The sequence below is a fragment of the Sardina pilchardus genome, chromosome 6, assembly GCF_963854185.1.
Source record: "Sardina pilchardus chromosome 6, fSarPil1.1, whole genome shotgun sequence".
Lineage (NCBI taxonomy): Eukaryota > Metazoa > Chordata > Actinopteri > Clupeiformes > Clupeidae > Sardina > Sardina pilchardus.
Genome location: NC_084999.1, coordinates 8,843,139 through 8,866,452, shown reverse-complemented (window position 1 = coordinate 8,866,452; position 23,314 = coordinate 8,843,139). Strand labels below are relative to the sequence as shown.

The 23,314-nt window shown below is 43.3% G+C and overlaps 1 protein-coding gene across 2 annotated transcripts; it reads left to right on the top strand.

Moving 5' to 3' along the window:
* Nucleotides 1–9,280: 9,280 nt before the first annotated feature.
* On the top strand, nucleotides 9,281–23,288 carry cdc42se1 (CDC42 small effector 1). 2 transcript variants are annotated; one of them, XM_062538328.1, is made up of 5 exons: nucleotides 9,281–9,396; nucleotides 12,808–13,189; nucleotides 17,325–17,429; nucleotides 20,417–20,496; nucleotides 20,898–23,288. In XM_062538328.1, exons 2-4 carry the CDS (start codon nucleotides 13,136–13,138, stop codon nucleotides 20,483–20,485), a joined length of 228 nt encoding a protein of 75 aa, XP_062394312.1. In that variant the 5' UTR covers nucleotides 9,281–9,396; nucleotides 12,808–13,135; the 3' UTR covers nucleotides 20,486–20,496; nucleotides 20,898–23,288. The 2 variants fall into 2 exon arrangements, with proteins under 2 accessions (XP_062394312.1, XP_062394313.1); XM_062538329.1 differs by lacking the exon at nucleotides 9,281–9,396 and adding an exon at nucleotides 11,084–11,100.
* The last annotated feature ends 26 nt before the right edge of the window (nucleotides 23,289–23,314 follow it).

The following is a 23,314-nucleotide window of genomic DNA, read 5'->3' as shown; positions in this document are numbered from 1 at the left end:
ACACGTGAGAACTGGGATGTAACAGAGAACAAAGTTCGTCGGATTCTAGCCGAAAAGTTGGAAATGGACGAGAAACGGATCGAGTTGGAGCGAGCCCACCGGATGGGTGACCCGCCAGCAGAAGGAGAACGACACAGATCGATCGTCGTCAAGTTCTTAAGATGGAAGGATAAGGAGGCTGTTATGGCGAGAGCAAACAAGCTAAAAGGCACGAACATCTACCTTAACGAGGACTACTCTGAAGCCGTTAGGCTGAAACGAAAGGAACTCATCCCAATCATGAGAGCTGAAAGATTCAAGGGAAACATTGCCTACATTCGCTATGATAGACTCATTGTCCACCCTCCCTCCCAAAAGACTGTTGGAGTCGGAGGGGAAACATCTGGCAAGACCACAGGTTCGTAACTGCAGGCGCGCAAGTACACGCACTCTGGACTGTAGCCTACTGAGCCTTATCTTCCTTCATGTCAATGTCAACACTTCCCAAGAAAGGGCTAAAAATAGCCCATGTGAACATATGTAGCTTAAGAAACAAAGTTCAAGACATTGATAACCTGCTAACGACTGACAAAATTCATATGCTAGCCATCTCTGAAACTCACCTAGATAATACATTTGATGATGCTACAGTGGAGATACAGGGATACAGCATTTACAAAAAGGACAGAGATATGTATGGGGGAGGAGTTGCTATGTACATTCAGAGCCACATACCAGTTAAGCTCAGAAGGGATCTTATGTCATGTGATGTTGAAATGCTATGGTTACAGGTTCACCTTCCCCACCTAAAACCTATATTGCTGGGGTGCTGTTATAGGCCACCAAGTTCTAGCAGTCAGTATCTTGATAATCTGTGTGAAATGTTTGAAAGAGCATGTGACGAAAACAGAGAAATCTATGTACTGGGAGACCTAAACATAAATTTTCTTGCATCAAGTTGTCCTCTGAAAAAGAAAATGCTTAGTATCACCAGTGTCTGCAATCTTGTTCAGGTTATTAACCAACCAACCAGAGTGTTCACTAACAAGAATGGAACTGTATCATCCACATGCATTGATCACATTTACACCAATGCTGTTGAACTCTGCTCAAAAGCTATATCTGTTTCCATTGGTTTTAGCGATCATAATTTAGTGGCCATATCTAGGAAGGCTAAAGTTCCAAAGGCTGGGCCAAAAATTGTATATAAAAGATCATACAGGGGTTTCTGCTGTGACTCATATGTGAATGATGTTAAAAATATTTGTTGGTCTAATGTCAGTAAACAAAGAGATCCAGATACTGCGCTTAATGTCTTCACTGAACTGTTGGTTCCAGTTATGGATAAACATGCACCTCTGAGGAGACTAACTGTAAGAGCTGTTAGGTGTCCCTGGGTTGATGATGAATTAAAAGAATGCATGGCTCAGAGAAGTGAGGCAAAAGAAGTGTCGAAAAGGTCAGGCTGTACATCTGATTGGCAAGTATATTGTAAACTGAGGAACTATGTCACTAAAATGAACAGAAAGAAGAAGAAATTGTATTATGGATCAATGATAAACAACATAAAACATGATGGAAAGAAGCTATGGGGCACCCTAAATGACATCATGGGCAGAAAGAGCAACTCGGCTCCATCTTTTATTGAAGTTGAAGGGTCTTTCATAACTAAGCCTATGGATATTGCCAATTATTTTAATGACTATTTTACTAGCAAAGTTTGTAAACTTAGGCAGGAAATGCCAACATCACACAGTGAGCCATTGTATTCATGTATACAAAACGAAATAATGTGTGACAAGAACTGCTCTTTTGAATTCTGCAATGTGACCATAGAAGAAGTGAGAAAACTTTTATTGTCTATCAGTAATGAGAAACCACCAGGTATTGATAACCTGGATGGGAAGTTATTGAAGATTGTAGCGGACTATATTGCCACTCCTGTATGCTACATCTTTAATCTTAGTCTTGATAGTAATATGTGCCCTCAAAATTGGAAAGAGGCTAAGGTAATCCCTCTACCTAAAAATGCTTGTGCTGCCTTTACTGGCTCAAATAGCCGACCTATCAGTTTGTTACCTGTTCTAAGCAAACTGCTGGAAAAAATTGTATTTAGTCAGATACAATGTTACCTGTCATTGAACAACTTGACAAGCAACTACCAGCATGCTTACAGGGAAGGACACTCAACCTCCACAGCGCTCACGCAAATGACGGATGATTGGTTAAAAGATATGGATCAACAGAATATTGTAGGAGCAGTACTATTAGACTTTAGTGCTGCCTTTGATGTCATTGATCACAGCTTACTATTGAAAAAACTCAAGTGTTATGGCTTTACTCCATCTGCCATAGCATGGATAGAAAGTTACCTAACCAATAGGACACAGAAAGTTATCTTTAATGGAAGCCTCTCAAATGCACAACATATACATTGTGGGATTCCGCAAGGTTCTTCACTAGGACCATTGCTCTTCTCCATTTTTACAAATGATCTCCCACTTGTTTGTAAGAAAGCCTGTGTGTCTATGTATGCAGATGATTCAACTCTCTATATGTCTGCACAAACAGTTGAGGAAATCACCTCAGCCCTCAACAAAGAGTTGCAGGAGGTTTTCAAATGGGTCTCAAATAACAAACTTGTCCTGAACATATCTAAAACCAAGAGTATTGTATTTGGAACAAAACACTCATTAAGCTCTAAGCCCCAACTAAATTTAGTACTGAACAATGTTGCGGTTGAGCAAGTACAAGAAATAAAGCTCCTGGGGGTAAACTTAGACTGTAAACTGTCATGGTCAAGGCATACAGATTTACTGGCGCAAAAGATGGGGAGGAACATATCTGTAGTCAAAAGATGCTCTTCCTTTTTAACACCTCACCTGACCAAACAGGTCCTACAAACCCTGGTCCTATCACAGTTAGACTACTGTTCGGTGGTCTGGTCAGGTACCACAAAAAATAATCTAGGGAAGCTTCAGAGGGTACAAAATAGAGCAGCAAGGCTTGCCCTTGAATGCACACAGAGAGCCAATGTAAAACACATGCATGACCAACTCTGCTGGCTGACAGTTGAGGCGAGGTTGAAAGCATCACTTCTTTCTTTTATAAAGAACATTAATACACTAAACAAACCAGACTGTTTGTTTAGACAGCTCACACTCAGTTCCAATGTTCACACATACCCCACTAGACATGCTACTAGTGGTAACTACACAATCCCACTAATCAAAACAACACTGAAACAGCGCACAGTGCTATGTAGAGCTATGGTTGAATGGAACTACCTTCCAGATCAGATATCAAAAATCCAGAGCAAAGTCAGTTTCAAAAAACAAGTAAAGCAGCACCTTATGATTGATTGCACTAAATCCTAGTATGTAGCCTACAGTACTACTGATTTTTTATTAACTCACATGTACTTTTTCCTTTTTGTCACTTCATCTCTTGTTGTGGTTTGTCTGTGTTGTGTGTTGGTGGCTTAGTTAGTCATTATTCTTCTGTTTTTCTTTTATGTGTTTTTTTAATATATATATATGTTGTCTTGTTGATTTCTTGTTTGTTATAGTGTGTGGACCCCAGGAAAAGTGTTTTCTTTTCCTGTTTTTATATCTGTTGTGTTGTATGTTGATTTCTTAATTGTATGTTGATTTCTTGTCTATTATATGTTGTGTGTGGACCCCAGGAAGAGTAGCTGGTGCTTTTGCATCATCTAATGGGGATCCAAATAAAATCAAAATCAAAATGTATGTTTGATTGCACTACATAATAGATCAATTTAGGCCCTGACTACAGCCTGCATCCTCTCATTATTCCCAATATCTACAGGGTATGCAGGAATTCATAATAAGTCATCTGGTTGCAGAAACACCCTGTTTGCATGGACATTAGAAACGGAATAAGGACTCCATTGACTGTTGGAATACAGTACACTTCTTTCTGCGCAGGTGATCCTTATGTGCCAATATATGCACAGTGACTTAAACAGATGAGTTTCCATGGTGGCAACAAAGCTGTCAACAATCTGATACCAGTAAGAATTATAGCAATAATAAAAACAATCAACAAAAATTATAGAAATCTAACAAATTGATTCCTCACAGCTATAATGCACATACACACACACAGCAAAACACAGCCATATCAATCACACATGATGAAGACAGGAACTGCATCATGGGTACAAATACAGTATAAAGTTTAATAAAAGTAAATCTTTTAAGAGTGAACATTAGTATGGGGAGTCTTTATTACTGCACAAGAGACGTGATCATGATTTTGGACTTATTGAGTGTTTGTCTATGTTTGTCTGACTTTGTTTGTAGTGGTTGTCTAATGTCTGTCTTGATGTCTGTACAGGAACGCTGTGCGAATACGCCGCTCTGTCTGGCACCTGGCTATTTTGTGTCAGTATTTTCAATTCATTTGTGAAGCGACCTTGGGTGTCTTGAAAGGCGCTATATCAATAAAATGTATTATTATTATTATTATCAATGAGCATCATTCAAATGACTGATGCGCCTGGCTCGCTCCTGCCTGATTATTTTAATTTCTTTCCCGATATCTCAGACAGAGCAATGAAGCAAGAAAATTCCATCCGGTTGTGCCGTCCGTCATTTAGTACACAACGCACTGGGGGTGTGCAACACAGCCGAAGTGGCTGCATAAGTTGCGAATGTAACAGGGTGGTCAGGGCAAACACCCAAACACCCCATGTCTGTAGCCTGACTACGCCACCCTGGGGCCTAGCGCCTCAGGGAATCTTTAGGAGATGAGACCTTTATTGGGACAGAGCTGCACAGGTTCTATAAGCATAACAAGACATGAATTCCTAAAATAAAACAATTTATTGAACACAAAAGACAGACATTCAACAGAGGCAGACAGAGCTTGCCTGAGGGGGCAGGCTAATATCAATGGTGACAGGTTAATACCGAACACAGCAATTCTACAGTATGAAAGTGTTTCAAGCAGTAGTGCAGCTCTCCACAGCAAGCTACTCTCAGTACACACACGTGTAATTACTCTAGTTCCCCAGCAGGCGATTAGGCCCCCCTACCCCATTAACACTCTGCCTGCTTACAAAAGAAAGACAACAGACAAAGACAACCAAACCAAAAGTAACTGGGACAAAATAATAAATCAAAACATCAGACAGAACTAAATGAAGACAAGACAGCAGCCTGACTGTAGCAGTCCAGGGAAGCAGGCAACATCACCCCTGCCGTGGTCCAGACAGGCAGGGCACCCAGGCCAGCTACAGTACATAAAACGATAAACATTAACCACAATGACGAAACTAATACAAACAGAAACACTCAAAAAGATTGCATACCTGGTGGACGGCTCTGGTGTGCTCACACACCTTCTTGCAGCAGAGCCTACACTGTTGCTACAGATGGTACGGGTTGAGAATGCTCCTTTATTTCCAGCACATCGGGAATCCCAAAGGTTCGGGACTTTGTAATTAAAACTGCAACCGCAAGGGGGCAACATAAGACCGCCCTAATAACATGAAGGTTCGGCTCCTGCCGGAAAACACGGAAAAACCCGAAGACACCGCGCTGGTGACAAGTGGAGAAAAGAAACATGACGCTCGGCATGTCAGATTGCAGTTGCAGAGTTTTCGAATGTTTTACAGCCTACCTCACAGCTCTCTCGCGCGACGTAGCCTATAACTCAGTCAGTCCAGCAGAGATGCCAGAGCAACGTTTTGGTCAATGGAGAGGGAGAGAAATGCTCCGCATATCCGTCTCATTTAATTATTAAAATGAAGGCGATGACTGGCGAAATTAATCAAACGACGTTTCAATAAACCATTGTTGAAATTAATGAAAATTATCTTAGAAAATCGCCTATAGGCCTATCAGAAGGAAATAGCCTTCAATTCACAAAAGACTCGATAGGCAACCTTAGATTAATTCATTAATTCATTACGGTTACAAGACCGCATTTCCGTGAATAGGCTATTATTGTCAAGGCGAAGACGAAAGAGATGGACAAGATGGACATTTAGGCAACATTTACATGCTAGGAATACTTAGAAATGTGTATAGGCTATTTTAAAACGGAGGCATGTTCATTTTAACCGGCGACGTGGGTAGCCTACATGTAGCCTACCCAGCACAGATTTGTATCACAGATTTTGTCCCCACCACTTTTGACAACTGAAAATAAAACGTATTTAACAGAAATATCTTTAATACATGCCTATGCTTGTCACTTTACTTATAACCCTAGGCTACATGCATGGAGAAGATTGCGCATTTTGTAACATTGTAACAATGGATGGTCAGATATGCGATAGGGCAGTGAGGGCTATTCATTGTAACCATCGACTAGTAGGCCTAGCTCTGCAAAATAAGTTTCTAGCAACTTATGTATCGTATGCATGTTCATGTTGATTCAGAGATGTAGCCATTAAGCTCTTAAATAGGCTGCACTTGAGCCCGTTTACCAATTGTCACTGCCCCGCCCCTCGTTAGCCAATTGGCAGGCCAGCGGGAAGACACAGGGGCAGCAGTCAGTCTATCCTACACAAAGATTTTATTTTTAGCCTATTTTTAAATATGTAACTGGACGCAGTCAATGTGCTATGTGCGTGTAATGGTGCAAACTGAGTTTTAATAGCCTAATGATTAAACAAAGTTCTAGCCTTGTGTGTGTGTTTCTGATGGTAATTACGGTCATTCAAACACAGTTGTTTTCTATTCAAGCAGCTGTTTTTTTTTCTCTTGCGGGATGGGAGAAGATACAAAATCAATGCATGTCTATTACAGTGCGGGCATAAATGATCATAATTTGACTGACGGGAGTGGGCGGGACTAAACATAGGCTACATTGCGGGTGCGGGCGGGACTGTAACACACACTCCGCAGGCGCGGGCAGTAATGATCAGAATTTCTGATGATGCGGGCGGGATTGGGATGAACAGTCCCGCGCAGGGCTCTACTCTGTACGCTTGGATAGCCCTTCAACCAATCAGACCAATGATCTGTGCGTCTTTTGGATAAACTATAGTATGTGTGTGTGTGTGTGTGTGTGTGTGTGTGTGTGTGTGTGTGTGTGTGTGTGTGTGTGTGTGTGTGTGTGTGTGTGTGTGTGTGTGTGTGTGTGTGAGTGAGTGAGTGAGTGTGTGAAGTTGTGTGTGTGTGTGTGTGTATGTAGGCTACGTATTGTGTGTGTGTGTGTGTGTGTGTGTGTGTGTGTGTGTGTGTGTGTGTGTGTGTGTGTGTGTGTGTAGGCTATGTAGGCATGCGTGTGAGTTGTGTGTGTGTATGTGTGCGTGCACATTAGAAGCCGCCAAACAGGAAGTAAGGCCATATCTCAGCAACACTTTCACATGTCAAAAAAGGGCACCAGATTTATTGTGCATCCTCACAATGGAGTACCAAGTCTATAGGTGCCTCTCATGTAAAGTTTATGTCCTCCCTCGCTCCTTGGGCCTCGATCCTCACTGATCTACATAAAGAAAGATAGACGAAGGGATAGACTATAGTTGTTGTCGCCCCATCATTCTTTTCTTTGACCCCTATGGCGCTGCAATTAGCAAATGAGTTTTGGCGCTTTGGCCGTTGCATTAGGCTACTGTACGTCTGACTCGTGTGTCTGATTTTTTTTTTTTTTTTTTTTTTAAATGAGATTCTGTTTGAATCTTTGAATTTAAGGATGCCTTACAGGGGTTTTGCCTTAAAATAACGTTTCCAAAATAATTTCGATCATGGCAAATAGGCTACTCTGGCACGTTTAGACTTGCTGTAGACAACGTGTTCGTGTACGCATCATGGCTGCCTCGCGTATTTTGCGGTCGTTTGGTGCGTCGGTCGTGCACGTCGTCGCAAGCGAACACGACTGTTTACTGGCGGTAAAGCCAAGACTACCGGAAAATGCAATGTTGTTGAACGTCAGGAGCGACCTGCTCTACTATTGGATACTCGCCTCGCGATGTGCTCGCGATGGACGGATTAATTTGCATAAAGTTGGGGATTGCTGAACTTTTCCGACGCACCGCAACCACAGCTCTCGACGCAACGCGTAGGCTACCCAGAATGCTATGCGGGATGCGAATTCGCTTCTCATTGAAATGAATGGGGATAGTGCGATGCGGAGTTCGCATCGCGTGCTAGTGGATCACCGGCGTGACGGTGCATGTCCATTATTGCGGCGCGTAGACGCTTGCAGACGCCTAGACCCTCTCTTCGTCGCCGCTTCTGGGGTGTAGTAGGCTAAAGTAGTTTATTAAATCGTAATAGGCCTACACAATGCCAGCACACGTAGGCAACTAAAGTGAAGATAGCTACTTAATACGTAACACTATTAGCGAGTGCAAGTAATTTTTAACATATTTTATGTTAAAATTCTTGTCAGTATTGCATCTCGCGGACGCGTCGTGTTCGACGACGTGCACGACCGACGCACCAAACGACCGCAAAATACGCGAGGCAGCCATGATGCGTACACGAACGCGTTGTCTACAGCAAGTCTAACGTGCCTTGACAAGAAAGTAGGGGGCGATCATTGCCAAAACAAAGTGACTGCAAGATGCATTATCGACATCAAAGCTGGGGGCAATCATGAGAGTAAACAATGGCACATGGCCATATCCACATCTGATATTAGGCTACTAGTCTCCCCCTGGTGAAGACCTCCATAATGCTGCAGCGAGTCTGTACACAGGACACAGCAGGTCACACACGGGCGCATACGCTTACGCTTGGTCTAACGGCAAGTATCCCAGCCTTTTTATGTGGCGATTGGCACACTTGCAGTTCCTTGGAATCTAGTTGCAATTGAAAGGTCTGGTCACTAGAGCGCGCTCTTGTTCCTGGCCTCTGGTTTTACAGTAAGTAGGTTTTAAGTCATCTCACCTTGACCACTGTCCATTTTGAGGATAACACAGGTAAGACTTTGGGTATTCAAGCAACATGTGAATGTAGACATTTCATATTCGAATGGTGTAGTCACGCGTAGCACTACAACGCTTCTCCACCTCTGACTTTTCAAACGACTTTTCCTTGAATTTTCCGCTACTGAGACAGAAACCTACATTGTGTTTCGGACATGAAGTGTTCGGCGAAATAAAAGTCTTCAGCGATCAACTTCAGATTTCCCTGTAAAAGATAGTACTGCTAATAATTAATATCAATTCACTTTTGTGGTAGCATGTTCGTTGTAGACTATGAGGAAGAAAAACACTTTATTTTAGGTCTATGGAAAAAACAGACGTTTCATTGGACATGGGACAAGGAACAACTTCGAACTTTTATTTTGATTGGCCTCTGCCAGTGCGGGGGGAAAGTCTTGAAGCTTGGTCCATCTCCAGTGTGTCTCAACGCCTCTGTGTGTAACGTTAGTTGTTCGAGTTTGCTGAAGTCTGCGCAAAGGACAGTTGGAAGGGTGGATTTTTTCCTCGCCGAGGTAAAGTTATTTTTCAGTTTGTCTTGATAAACACGACGAGCAGCTTCAGTTCAAATTAATTAACGTAGCCTACGTTTAGTTCTGATTTGCTGGTCCAGTCATCTGATTGATGACTGCTTAGCGTTACCTTACACTATTAACTTGAGCCTTTTTGGCTTTCTGAATAAACTTTCAATGAATTACGTATGATCGACATAAGTTCATTTATTTTGCTACATAGGGTATTAACGTATAGTCGGCGCATTATTTTTGTTCTTCTACGCCTACTAACGACAGTGCCTGTGTGGTGACGTTAGTTTATTCTAATCATGGCTCAAGTCAAGTTATGTTAACGTTAACTTACGTTAGTGCTTGAGTAAACTGGGACTGGAAGATGTTGGCTAGCGAGAACTTCACAGGAAACCAGTCCACGTTGTGGTGGATGTTCATTGTAAAGTTAACGTTAGCTTATGTCAGACGAGTCCAGTTAACGTTATGAGTTAATATTTAACGTCATATGTTTGTTCTTTGTTGACTCCTTACAAAAATCTTCCACGGACAGTCTACGTTAACTAGCAGCTACACGTCCCGGTGAAGTTAACGTGACGTTAACATTGCTTGCCGTTTTTCCCCCTTGTTCACTTGTTCACTTCAATATTTAGCCATACTATTTTACACGTTAATATACCTTTTTTTAAAGTAAGTCCTCTGTGAACATTATCGTCTCTTGATGACACTGGATCTGTGCTCAAGTAACGGCTTTAGCTGGGTTGGGGGGGGGGGGGGGGGGGTTTAATCAACAAAAAGAGATGTGTTTTGTGTAACAGAGAGATTGTTCATATCTTCAAATTCCTAAGGACGATATTTTAAACGTAACGTTGTTTTAAGATATTTCACTGTAAATCCCCGAGTCTCGCAGCTGCCTCCTGCTCTTTGAGGAACGTTACAAAGTCTAACTCGGTTTGTGTACAGATGGCAACTATGTTGTTGAATTAAACTTGGCAGTGTGTCAAAAAAAGGCCATCTAGCAGCTAGCTATCTAGTTAAACTAATGTTTAAATTCCTCTCGTGGTTCAAAAAAAGTAACAGTAGAAAAAGGGATTATTGTCTGTGCCCTTTTCTGAGGGGAAAAAATATATGCAAAACAGGAGAACTCTGACGAGGCCGGAAGGAACCATCAGTGGTGCTCAGGCCAGTCCAAGGACGTCTCCCTGTTCAGTACTATAAACTATGGAAAAGCCTATCTGTACAGAGCACCCTGTTAGGTAGGCATTAAACCGTATGCACACTGGGTAGCCTGAACACTTCGTTCCCTCAGAAGTATTTCAGACATATGGTTCTATCAGACATTTGCGTCGAAATTGAGTTATTGACACATTCTTATTCTGTGACAAGCTCACCGGAGCTCAAGAGGAGGTGAGGTGTTTCTTGAAGTTGTATGCATGTTCGGACATTACATCTTAAGAGCCCTGTTCCACTTATCAATTCTAAATCTTTGAAGCTCAGAACTACTCAGAATGCAGTTTGAGCCCTATAATTCCTAGAGGACAACTTTGTTGATATGCCACAGTTAACCTTGGCCTGTACTCCCAGTGGTGGGTGTTGTCAGTCTAAAAAGGAAGACCAGTGACATGGTTGACTGGATGTTCTTCTCACTTGTATGACTCAGAGGAAACTGCCATGTGAAGAGATGTGTAACATGCTCGTATTGACGCTTAACCAGAGGTAATGCTTTATTTCGCATTTTCATTTGGGAGTCACCTCAGAACAGCTGGTCAAAGGAAAAACAAATAATGTAACATAGTCCTGCAATAGGTGAACAGGTTCAACTTGCTCCTCAGGTAGAGTTCTCTATTTAGGGAATAGGATAATTGATTTAAACCACTCTCAATTGCATTACCATTTGAACTGAAGAGTGTTAAGAGACTGTGGTTTTGGTAAAGTGTTATCAATGGCCCTCTCCATGGCAGACTTCCTTGGTATAGAGAGTGCTTGTTGTTTTCCCCAGGTAGAGGAAAGCATTGTTGCCCCTGCTTAGGCTTCATAGACATTCCGTCTGACATGTCATCACTGCTATTGACAGTATGTTAACAGCGAGGAGAACCTTCTTTGACTTTGGGTTTGGCAAAATTTGATGCTCTTTTTATGGTCCTTCCTCCTTTCCGTTGGCTCAGGGGTCAGATTCTAAGAATTGCTCTGATGAGAAGCTAGAACCGTGTCAAATACCAAACAGAAGTGTTTGCATTTTTTTTAAGTCAAGCAGAACAGGGGGTTTTCTTAGCTGTTTATTTTCGGTAGTACCACACCTAATGCAGCCTGCCATCAGACAGTAGCAGCCTATCTCTGCTATCCATAACCTCTCCTCCCTAGTACTCTGCCAGCACAGTTGAGCAAAACAGTCTTTGCACAGTGTTTGCCTTTGCCTTGGCAGTGAAAGTCTTGCCTTGCTCTGGCACAGTTTGTCGCCCATCCCCCTCAAGCTTACCAGTGCCAGTTCTGTCTTATTGCCAAGACTGTGTAAATACTATGCCCCAACTGAACACTGAGCAGACCAGTAGCCTTGTAAACCTGTTGATGTAAAGCAAGTGACATAGTCTTGGTAGTATGGCATTTCCTTGTTATCATACTAAATTACCCTAGTTAAGAGCTGTGTGCTTTGCATACATTGTAACACTACATGTCACCAAAATGTTAAATGTTAAAGTTCCAAGTTGACTGGCTAAGGGAGAGTACAGTAATGTTTATAATGTGGATGTGATTCTGTGTATTTTAAACTGGGACTTCTTAGCAACGTCACAGGGATTTCCCCTGGACTGCCCGTTTTGTCTGTGGGAAAATAAAAACATAGCGTACAGTAGTAGCACATCAGTAATGATTAAAGTCTGGGCTTTTACAGACAGCTCAATGTAGATTATGGCACGTCCCTGATATGTAATGCCAAGGTTGTTCACAGTAGAGATTGCTTTATTGGCTTAGATTATAACTGTAGAGCAATGGATTTGACTGGTGATGTGTTTGCCCACTATTAGCCTACTGTTGATTTGTGCAGTGCTTCCAGCGTATTAGCGTATTTGCTGTACCCATACACAGTGTTTTACAGCAAGCTTACATTGAGATAAACATAGCAATTATTTTAATGGTTATATCATTAATTACATCAGTTAAATGAAAACGACAGATCTCTACTTTGCTGTTACCTATTAATAACATCCTTACAACTCTACGTTAATCAAGTTAATGTAGTTTAAGAAAACATGTACCCAAGTTATGCACTGGGACAATTAGGCTATATTAAATGATTTACTGAGACTGAAACTTTTAAGACTGACTGTGTCAACCCCCGTTAATTGGAATTGCTCTTATGACCTCATGGGCTTTATCTGGTACCCTCTGGCCTTCTAAATGGAATCTCCCTTCCCTCTCCCTCCACAGGTCTTACCAGAGGTAACACAACCTGCCGGACTTGTGGGCGAAGAGGCGTTTAAAGAAGGATCTAGAGGAGGACGTTTTTTTTTTTTTTTTTTTTTTTTTTGGTTTTGTTTTGTTTTGTTTTGCTTTCTTTTTTGGAGGGATAACCAGTCAAAAGCAGTCACTGGGGAAGTATTAAGGACCATTCCTGGTTGAGTCGAGGTTACCGCACCGATCTCTCCAACACGGGAGGCTCCCCAAACCAAGGACCAGCCCAGTCTCCAAGGCGTATCCGACAACGGCCTGCAGGGTGGCGAGAGAGAGCGAGGACACGAGGCGTGGGGCGCCGGGAATGAGTGAGTTCTGGCACAAGATTGGCTGCTGTGTGGTGGCCAAGCCCCCGCCGGTGAGTTGTCTTTAGAACTTCACATTTTCTTTAGAACTTGCAATTGCACTTTAACTTTACCCTGTTGGGAAGGGTCTTCTGTTTTCTCTAGGCCATTCTTTTTTCAGACTTGGAGGGTCATTATGCCTTTGACAACTATTTCAGGCTATGTCTTGTGGTGAAAACCATGCCTGTAGTGTCTTACTGTATATGTGTATGTGATTGTTGACTGTTTAAATGTGTGTGTAAGGCTGCTGAAACAACAGAATTTCCCTTTAGGATGATTAAAGTATATCTATCTATCTATCTATCTTTAACAACTTGTACTGCAACTGTCACATTACATCACAATAGCTTTGGACACAGAGGGTTGAGTTTGAATGGATGCATTTTACAAAATCTACCTTGAAAGCCGCAATTAAGCGACTGACGTCACAGCGTTGGTTCTCAATGGCGCTGTAAGCCACATGGATGTGGCGCAGTAAGCCTTACGGATGTGGCTCTTTGATAACAAAACCTCTCATTAACAGTTTCCTGTTATAGAGCATGATATTGCGACTTAAACTGAATTCATGCCAAGCCGTAATTATGTTTCACCCTCTTAGCCTAAGCAACAGCCTATTCCGTAAAAAGTGTGTATGTGATGTGCATGTGTGTTACTAGGACTTGAACCCATGATTATGGTGTTGTCACTCCAGAGGCATTCAAGTAACCTCGCAGCAGCAAGCTGTAGTCATGGGAAAGAGGCAGTTGGTGGCATGACAGTCAGACTGTAGAGATCTGATCAATTGGATTTAGAGCCGTTGACCTGCATCAGAATTGCTCACTATTAGATTTGTGGCCCGGAGTCATAAGCACAAGAGAGGAGCATTACTGTGGTGGTCCTCATCCAGACATTGGCTGGAGATGGAACCGAGGCCGGGCAGAGTCGGGAGCTGGTTGTGTGTGTGTGTGTGTGTGTGTGTATAGTTGACCTTCCCTCCCCATAGTGGCTGCTCTCTTTCTAGAAAGAGCCTCTGTTGGCGTGAGCGGAGTATATTGGTCTCACGTCACGCAGCAGGGAGGTGAGGAGACGTGACCCCTCGCCCCCATCAGCTGATGACCCACATACCGACACGACGACATGGAAGTGTGTCAGGCGCACAGACGTGTTTTTGAGGAGAGACATGAAAAAAAAAAAAAACACCAGTTCTACAAAGAATGCCTTGTCATCAGGAAGCAGTCCATCTCCTTGCTGACTACAGAGGGTAGCCTAGGGCAGTGTTTCTTAACTGGTGGGTCGCGACCCAAAAGTGGGTCGCGGAGGTGTCCTGGGTGGGTCGCGAAGGGATGTTGTAAAAAATATAGTATGTATATTTTTTCATGCAACCACTTAAGGTTAACCCCAGCCACGGATATATGCTACCATGGCCAAGTTGATAAACGAATATTTCCTCCGTTTTCAACATTTTAACATTTAACATCGTGCACACTTGTCAGTTTTCAGAAAAGTTTTCGTTGACACCCGTGTTCATGCCGCCAAGAGCATGCCAAATCTTAGTGGTGTAACAAGAAGTTTGAGCCGACGTTAGCTAATCAGAATCCCGAAAATATCAATAACATCAACGAATCACTTCCTTGTTTCATTTCAACTGTATTTGCAAATGCAAAAAACGAAAAGGGTTGGCACCAACATTAGATTATATTTTGCAACTGCTACTCGGAATGCATCCATAATCACCAAAGCCAAATGAAAATGTAAACATTGGCCACACTTTTTGCGCAGATGCAAGTAGCTGCCTACTTAGTTTTTCTCAGTTCACATTCATACGCGAAACGAGTCCACGAATCTCCACTTTTTGTCGGAGTTTTCAGAAAGAATTCAGAGGTGAAACTGCCGTTTGTGTGTAGGCTACACGGAAGGCACAAACGAAGGGAAAAGTCTCTGTTTATCAAGATACCAGTGAATGGGAGAACAGGGCTCGAGTCTCTGATCAGATCTGAAAAACATCTCCATGCTCCTAAAACGCATATAGGTCTAATTTGCACATTATTCTCTGGTCTTTTCATTGTAAACCTGGCCTATAGGCCCCTCGTGTTATTTGCTGTGTTCACATCCAGTTACAGTGTGATGTCAAATCTAAATGGATCTAAAAGTTGAAATGTTTGTTTTGTAAATCTAAATGTTTGTATTTTGTCGATTGTAATATATTTTGAGAAATAAAATACGTTCTTTATATATTTTAAAAAGTGGGTCGCGACCTAGTAACCATAGGGAATTGTGGGTCCCTTGGCTAAACCAGTTAAGAACCACTGGCCTAGGGTGTCTTGAATACGGGTTGAGAACCTAATTCTTGTATGACAATACACCCACTCAAACCTGCTGTGCTGGTAATCTTGATTTGGGTTGATAACCAAAAAAAAAACGCGTTTGATGGCAACTTTTTGAATGAACTCTATTGCATTTCAATAGGCTATCTCTTCATCTCAAGCTCAGGAAGTCTACAGTGTTTAACCACTGGTTTAAAATTGGAATTCCTCCGCATAAACAAGATGCCGATAGCATAACTCTGTTTTCTTCCGTGAAACATTTCGGTAATTGTACTTTGGACCAGACTCTGCATACTCTTATCCACTATGGAGGAAATTTCAATATAAACAAATTGGAGAGAGGCTCGGATGGTATCTCCTCGTCGGGGAGAGGGACGGGACTGGGAACAGCTCGTCCGGTCATCTGCTGGTGAAGCTCCGCTCGCAGTCGCAGCAGACATGAGGGTGAACCTCTGGTGGTCTGGGGGCTCTCGGTGCCTGTGTCTCTAGGCAGGCCTTCCCCACAGAGACCCTCCGTAACAATGAGCAGGAGCTCTGAGGGGAAGCGGGGCTTCTGGGGGTCTGCTGGGACTGAGCTCATGCTCTTTCCTCTCTCCTTCCTCTTTCTTCATTTTATTTTTAGTCCTCCGCTTTTCTCCATTGTGTGTGTGTGTGTGTGTGTGTGTTAGTCCGTCCGTGTGTGTGTGTGTGTGTGTGTCTGTGTGTGTATGTGTGTGTGTGCGCGCGCGCGTGCGTGTGTTGCGCGCGTGTGTGTGTGTGTGTGTGTGTGTGTGTGTGTGTGTGTGTGAGTCCTCTGCTTTTCTACATTGTTGGGACGGCACTAAGGCTATACTGGAGCTGGCATTAGGGCCTGTGTAGGAAAACGAATCCCAGAAGATTTGGCCCCTCAGATGGTTTGGTGATTCATAGGCCCTGCCCTTGTCTGATGCATTTCCTTGGCTTTTTTTGTGTACTGTAGGATGGCAAGCATGGAGTTTGGCCTCTACTAAGAGTTTAGTGCAGCGCAACTCCGTTCAGTTTAGTGTGAACGAGAGAAATTAAGGGATGAAATTGAGGGCAGAGCTCTGGTTTTGTGTCTCAGAATCAGTCAGAGCACCTTTGTTCTCTGTTGTAGTTGCGTTCGTAACATGGTGTGTTGTAATAAGTGGGACTGGCGCACCCTTGCACAACTGGCAAGTGATGACAAGTGCAGCGAGTAGCTTTGTATGAGCTCATAAAATAACTATTGTCTTGGGAACGTTTAGACTTTCCGCTTGGTTCCCACATGTATTTTCCCTCCGTTTCTCTCAAAATCCAGCAGCTACAGGGTTTTCATCATGTCGGCCAGCTGCCTTAAGGCTGAAACAACCCTGCAACCTCAGCTTGTTTGTATTTGTGGAGTGAGTGACGGCTTTTTATAGATGGTGAGCCAAAGACTCAAAAGGAGCGCTCTTATTCACTGTGTCGAGTTTAACAATAAAACCCCTTGAAAGGAGGAAGAAGGAAAACCTGTTCAACAGAAGTTGTTGTATTTCAGACTAAAGGGAGTGAGAGCGTGCAAAAGAAGCTCAGAATATCAGAATTAGGCTAATAATACAAGGTCTGCCCTAACTTGTTTTCGTAGGAGACTTTTTTTTTTTTTTTTGAAGAACCTCTGAAATCTTTTGTGACCTCACACTGGCTTCTTTTCACAGTAACAACAGAATGTAGCCAGTGACTTTACCCTGTGTAACCGTGAAGTCATGTGTTTTTATCAGGCATTCTAGGCCCAGGCATTTGCCCTTTTGCCCTTGATGTGATCTGTGTGCTGCGCTGTGTCCTACCGCTGAGCTGTCTGTGAATGACCTGTCTTTGTTTGCGCTTTCAGAAGAAACGGCGGAGGAAGATCGACCGCACCATGATCGGGGAGCCCACAAACTTTGTCCACCTGACCCACATAGGCTCTGGAGAGATGGCAGACGGAATGCAACCGGTGAGAACGTGATTGCCTGTCAGGGTGTCTTCAACTAGTGAAGCACAGCCTACATCTAGTTCATAAAGCATCGATGGATCGCTTTTGTACTACAGGGGTGCAAACGTCTGCTCCTGAGTACTTCTGCTCCTAGTAGGGTTGACCTAGAAAGCTGAATTTGAGACACAAATGATACAGCTAATTGAGAAAAGTGAGTACAGCACATTGTATTTGGAGTTAGAATATGTGGACAGGGTATCTGGAGTGATTGGTTTGGATGTACCTTGTGACCAAAATGTACGGAAAAATTCAAGTTTCATTTTGAAGTGTGTGTCAGGTGATTTAGGTTTTTGTATGAGACCACAGCAGTCATGTACTGACAGCACAATTTGGTTTCACACACAAAAACAGAAACAATGGTGTTTTCTATACAAGTCCATTTCAGTTTCAGTTCATCATATCACACTGTAACCGTGTGCAGTACATCATTAATAATAAATGATATGCAATGGATGTCTGGACTTTCAGAATGGGGACTTCCCACTCTTGTGGTCAACAAGCTATCGGATGATAAGAATCCCTCTGTTTGACAGTGAATGCAAATGAAAGGCAAAGTGAATGGAAGGATTCCCCCTTTAGTGTGTGCACACTCTCCTAAACGTCCCGGCCTCAAATAGAACTCAAAACTGCAGCAGCAGTTGCCGCAGCAGCAGCAGCAGCAGCGGTGGTTGGGGGGCCTGGTTCTCCCAGCTCTTAATCCGGCCGCTGAGTGAGCCCCGTACCTGGGCAGAGCGGACTAGAGCGGAGCAGCTTGCGACTTGCCTAGAGGAATGTTGGCCTGTGGCCCGCTTGAGCAGAACACAAGCTCTCAGGGAACACAAGGAAGAGGCTGGGGCAGGGTGGGGTTGTTGGGTGGGGGTCAGGGGTGTGGTGTGGTGGAGTAAACTCTCAACGGGACTCGATGTGCTTCTCCGTGGGATTTGCTTTGGGTGTGTTGTTGCTTCTTTTTTTCCCCCCTCTTCCTCCTCCTCTCTGGCTATTTAGAGGCCACGGCGCTGTGCTTATTGGGCATCTAAGGTCACATGTAGTGTAAATGGCCCCTCTCCTTTTAACTCGCTGGCGTTTTTAAAGTTCCTGCTTTTGTTTAGCGGATCCTGGTTGGAGGTATGTCAGGGGAGGGGGAGATGGGGGGGCGGGGGGGGGGGGGGGGGGGGTAGATTTGCCAGTGTTTTTCAGCCACGGGAGAATTTCACCCCTGTTTTCACCACTGTACTTGTACAAAAGCGAAACCAAAGCAGGAAAGAGCACGCGGGGAACAATGCGCCAGTCAGAGCATAATTGACTCGCACTGATAAACCTTCTATCTACTCAAATGGTGTGTGATTATTTGGATCATAAAAATGCCGGCCCTGCTTTGAAGTTTGCTTTTCAAGGACGAAGACGGTTGTAAATGGTGTTCAGAGATGCCCTGTTGTCTGGGGTGTTTTTTTTTTTTAATTAGCTGGCCTCGGCCTGCAGCCTGCTCAATATAGGCCGTATAGCTGACATTAACGACACATGTGGGTAGTTGAATGCAAGAAAGATCAAGTGTGTGCAAGTAGAGGGGCTGTTAAAACTGTTCAGCTTGTGATGACAAGGTTCACAAAACCTCAGTGGAGTCTTTTTATTTGTTTATTTATTTATTTAAAGTCCGTCTATTCGTGGATGTGAGGACTCATGGGTCTTTCTATATTCATATCCATCCTGGTATCATTGCGTCATCTCATTGCCCCGTAGTGTGTTATGTAAGTCTTGTGTGTGTCCACTCAGTCCCTCTGTGGGAACCCATCTCTTCATCGTCCTCGAAGCGTCGTGTTTGAGAGCCTCGTGCCACGCCTGACTGATTCAGTCAGCCGCATATCAAATGAGGCAAATCTGCACCTGGCCTTGCGGTCTGTTTGCCTCCCCACCCATTCCCTGCCATTAGTGGAGCATTACGCCATTTGTGTGCTATAGAGCTACAAGTAACGATTATTTTCATAGTAGATTCATTTCTCAATTACATTTCTCAATTGATCGAGTAGTTGTTTAATCAATGAAATGCTAGAAAATGATGCAGAAACTTCAACGACTGTTTCCTGAAACCTAAGAATATGTCCTCAAATGCCTTGTGTAGGCCACACACCAACGATATCTAGTTTACTGTCAGAGTTTTGAGGCAGTTTCCTTGAGAAATGACACAAAAAGATTAGCAAAATTGATTAATTTGATAGTTGACAACTATTCAATTAACCAGTGAACTGTTTAGCCCCAGCTGGCTGACCAGCATTATCAGTTGTGTGTCAGTTTACTGGTGTGGGCTGTTTATCTTCTCTGCGTTTTACCGCCGGGGGGGGGGGGGGGGGGTTGCATCTGCCATACATAGTCCAGGTGCAGACGGTGCTGTGGCGGTTGTCATAGCGAGGCGGGAGAAACACGGCTGCTCGTTTTAATATGAATCGCCTGTAAGAGTTATGTAAAGAACATGACACAATGCTGAGAGGAGGCTGTATTTCCTGCTAGGATGCCATAAATCACACACACTACACACACACACACTCTCACACACACACCATATGTACATTCGGCACATAGAGCACATATTCATAGCACACTTGTGATGTAACTGGAGCTGTCAGATATGGGTGTGTCGCTGCACTGCATGCTGAAGTTTAGGGACTAGTTGGAGCACGACTGGAGCCTGAGCGGCGGAATCCCGGCCCAGGCAGCAAGCAAGCAAGCACTCTGCTGCATACCTCCTCCTCCTCCTCCTCTTCCTCCTCCTCACCCTCCCCATGGTTCTTCTCTAAAAGGAATGGTATTAAACGCATTGCATCAACAAGCCCCGAAAACCCTGTGTGTGTTGTCCTGCTTAAGAATGCAGAAGAAATGTGGTTGCATAGAAACACGTATCTCTGTGAAGACATTTGGCAAGGCAAAGATTGCTGATTTTGTGTGTTTACGTCTCTGTGTGTCTCTTTTTCTTCTAGTCTGGAACAGTGCAGGAACAGATGAGATCAAAAGTGCCCCATAGCAATGGCCGCAACAGCTTGTTATAGCCATCTAGTCTGTGAGTACCTTTTATTGATCTTGATCTATTGTGTGGGGGTCTAAGTGTTTTTTTTTCTTAAATGTTTTGTCATTTTTAATGATGACGATGTTGTCATGGTAAATGGACTGCATTTACAGTATATAGCACTTTTATATATAAAGCGCTTTACACATCATGCCTCACATTCACCCATTCACACACTGATGCAAGGCGGCAACCTGCTCATCGGGAGCACTGGGGTTAGGTGTCTTGCTCAAGGACACATCGACAAGGTCAGGAGGAGTTGGCCTCGAACCAGCAACCTTCCAGTTACTGGACGACGACTCCTACCTCCTGAGCCACTGCCGCCCCATGCATCACATACTGTAAATCTTCATATACATCACAAACTTATTGATTGGTGTTCTTCTGTTCATCAGGCCTTGTGGAGGGTTGTCTGGCATGTCTCTCCCCACACCCGAGCATTTGCCTCTCGGAGACCAGACCTGACGGCCTCCCCCATGTAGCACTTGGCCCACCTGCAGAAGAGAGCACAGCTGCTGATGCTGATGTGCCGTTTGTCATTCGTCACTTTCCACAAGATCCATTTGCTACTCATGCCAAAAAAAAAAACTACAAACACAAAAAACAAGGACTGCTAGGTTTTACCTTGGACTTCCCCCCCCCCCTATATGGTCCACTTTTCAATATTAGAGAGACAGTCTCTCTCACTGTTTCTTTGTTTTTATTTTTTTTAAAGGAAGGATTGAAAGTGCCAAAAACGGATCCTTTTTTTCTTTTTTTTTTTAAATAGTGAATATGTGGATGTATGTGAGGAGTGTGTGGCTGGGGCGTATCTTCAATTTCTTCTGTGTGTTGATGCGCTGGCTGTGTTCACCTCGTGTTTAACGGCAGCTGCTGCCTGAAAAACTGAGCAGACACGGGCTCGTCCACTAGCCCTTTAGCCCCATGCTACAGTATATTCACATTCAGGTCAGATTTAACCACACAGACAGGGGACCCCACCTTCCTAATGTTTTAAGACTTTCTTCAAACACATTTTGTTTCCGTAATCTTCTAGAAGTTTGTCATTTACCTTTTAAGAGAAATTATATATAGATATAGGCTACGTCATACTCTAAAGTTTTTTTTTTTTTTTTTTTAAATAACACGGGCTGTCCATATGGATTGCCCCTTGCACTGGTGTATCTTTTTGTCATCTTGCCTCTGGAATCCCATGTCACAAAGTGCAAGAACCTGGCTTTGTATGTGCAGTATGGGTGTGTGTACATATATCTTCACATGAGAGAAAGTTCAAGTTCATGTGTGTGTGTGTGTGTGTGTGTGTGTGTGTGTGTGTATGTTTGTTTGTTTGTGTATGTGTCCTGATGAATGAGAATTGAAGTTCCCTCAGCTTTCACCCTCGCATTTAACACACACAAAAAAAGTATTGCCAAAGGCTTTGTCTATTTAGTGTTATTTAATTTTACATTTCTTGGTTGCAGATATGCAGATAGAACAGATATGTCCTTCTGAGCAGCAGTATAAAAATGAGACTGAACACTGGATAGTCTTCTTCAGCCGTGTGACCTTTCTAGGGGCTGTATGCACTGATCTATAAAGAATACCATAGATCAGTGGCTGTATGGTGTCTGCATCCACTTGCGGTGTCCTCTCTCCTGTTACCACTGGTCTGAGCTACATGCTTTGCTAGGGCTCTTCCTCTGATTCACCTTCAAATAACAGTCACACGGACCCATGTGATGCATCTGAGTGAGATTTTGTATGGCACCCCTTGCCTAGTAACCAGGGGAATATTGTAAACTCCCATCTGTTGGGGGTCTGTCTTTTGATGTGGCACCTTCTAGTGATTTGGGCAAATGGCACCTTTTTAATTGTTTTGCTTTTGCTTTTTTTTTTTTTTTTTTTTTTTTTTTTTTTTTTTTTTAATTATTGAAACTCAAATAGCATTAATTAGCTTAGTCAGTTATTGTTGTCTGTTGTGATTTACATTGTTTTATAAATGACAATTTAATCTGAAACTCCTATGATCATTAGAAAGGTCCTTCACCATGTTTTCCAAGGGTTTTCAACGCACCAATACGTTTCGTGGCCAAATGGATAAAGATTCCACCTGAATGGTAGCAGAGGGATGGTGCTGGGCACAGATAGATTGTTGAGGAAGCATGGGAACATTCCACTGCTCTGGCATGCCTAACCTTTCATAAATTGTCACCATGGTGCTATTACAATTCTATATAGTGCCTTAATTTCCTCCAGTCCCCCAAAGATTTGTGCTTTAGACATGTTGACGTATTTCCCCACGTTGTTGATCATCCTATACTATGACCTAATTGAATAATTTCACTTTATTGGTGCACAAAACTGTTGAGTGTTCATCTCGGTCAGAGGGTGAGCATGGCTCGGGTCCGTTTGATTTGCAGCCCAGATCATACACTGGCTTTCTGCTTAGAGACTTGGAGCAAACTCTGTGGCTGCTCTCAGCGTTTCGCACAGGCTTCGTCAGTCACTGTGAAGACCTCAGAGCATGTATGAGTCAGAGCATAATTCGGTCCAAGAGACCAAATGAGCTTGCGGGGGGAAAACTGGGGTTTCGTGTTGCCAGTTAAGCCAATGTCTAGTTTTACAACCACACGTCCGAGTCTTGGACCTGTACCTCTGTTTATATGCTTTAAGAGAGATTGTGGGGTGACTGAGTGTGAGAGAGAGAGAGAGAGAGAGAGATGGGTTATTCCCAGTTGAGTCTGTATTTACTTGTGGCTGTAAGCCCTGTTGGCTTTTAAATAATACACTTTTTTTTTCCAAACCTGCATTCGTGTCTTTCTTGACTCTGATT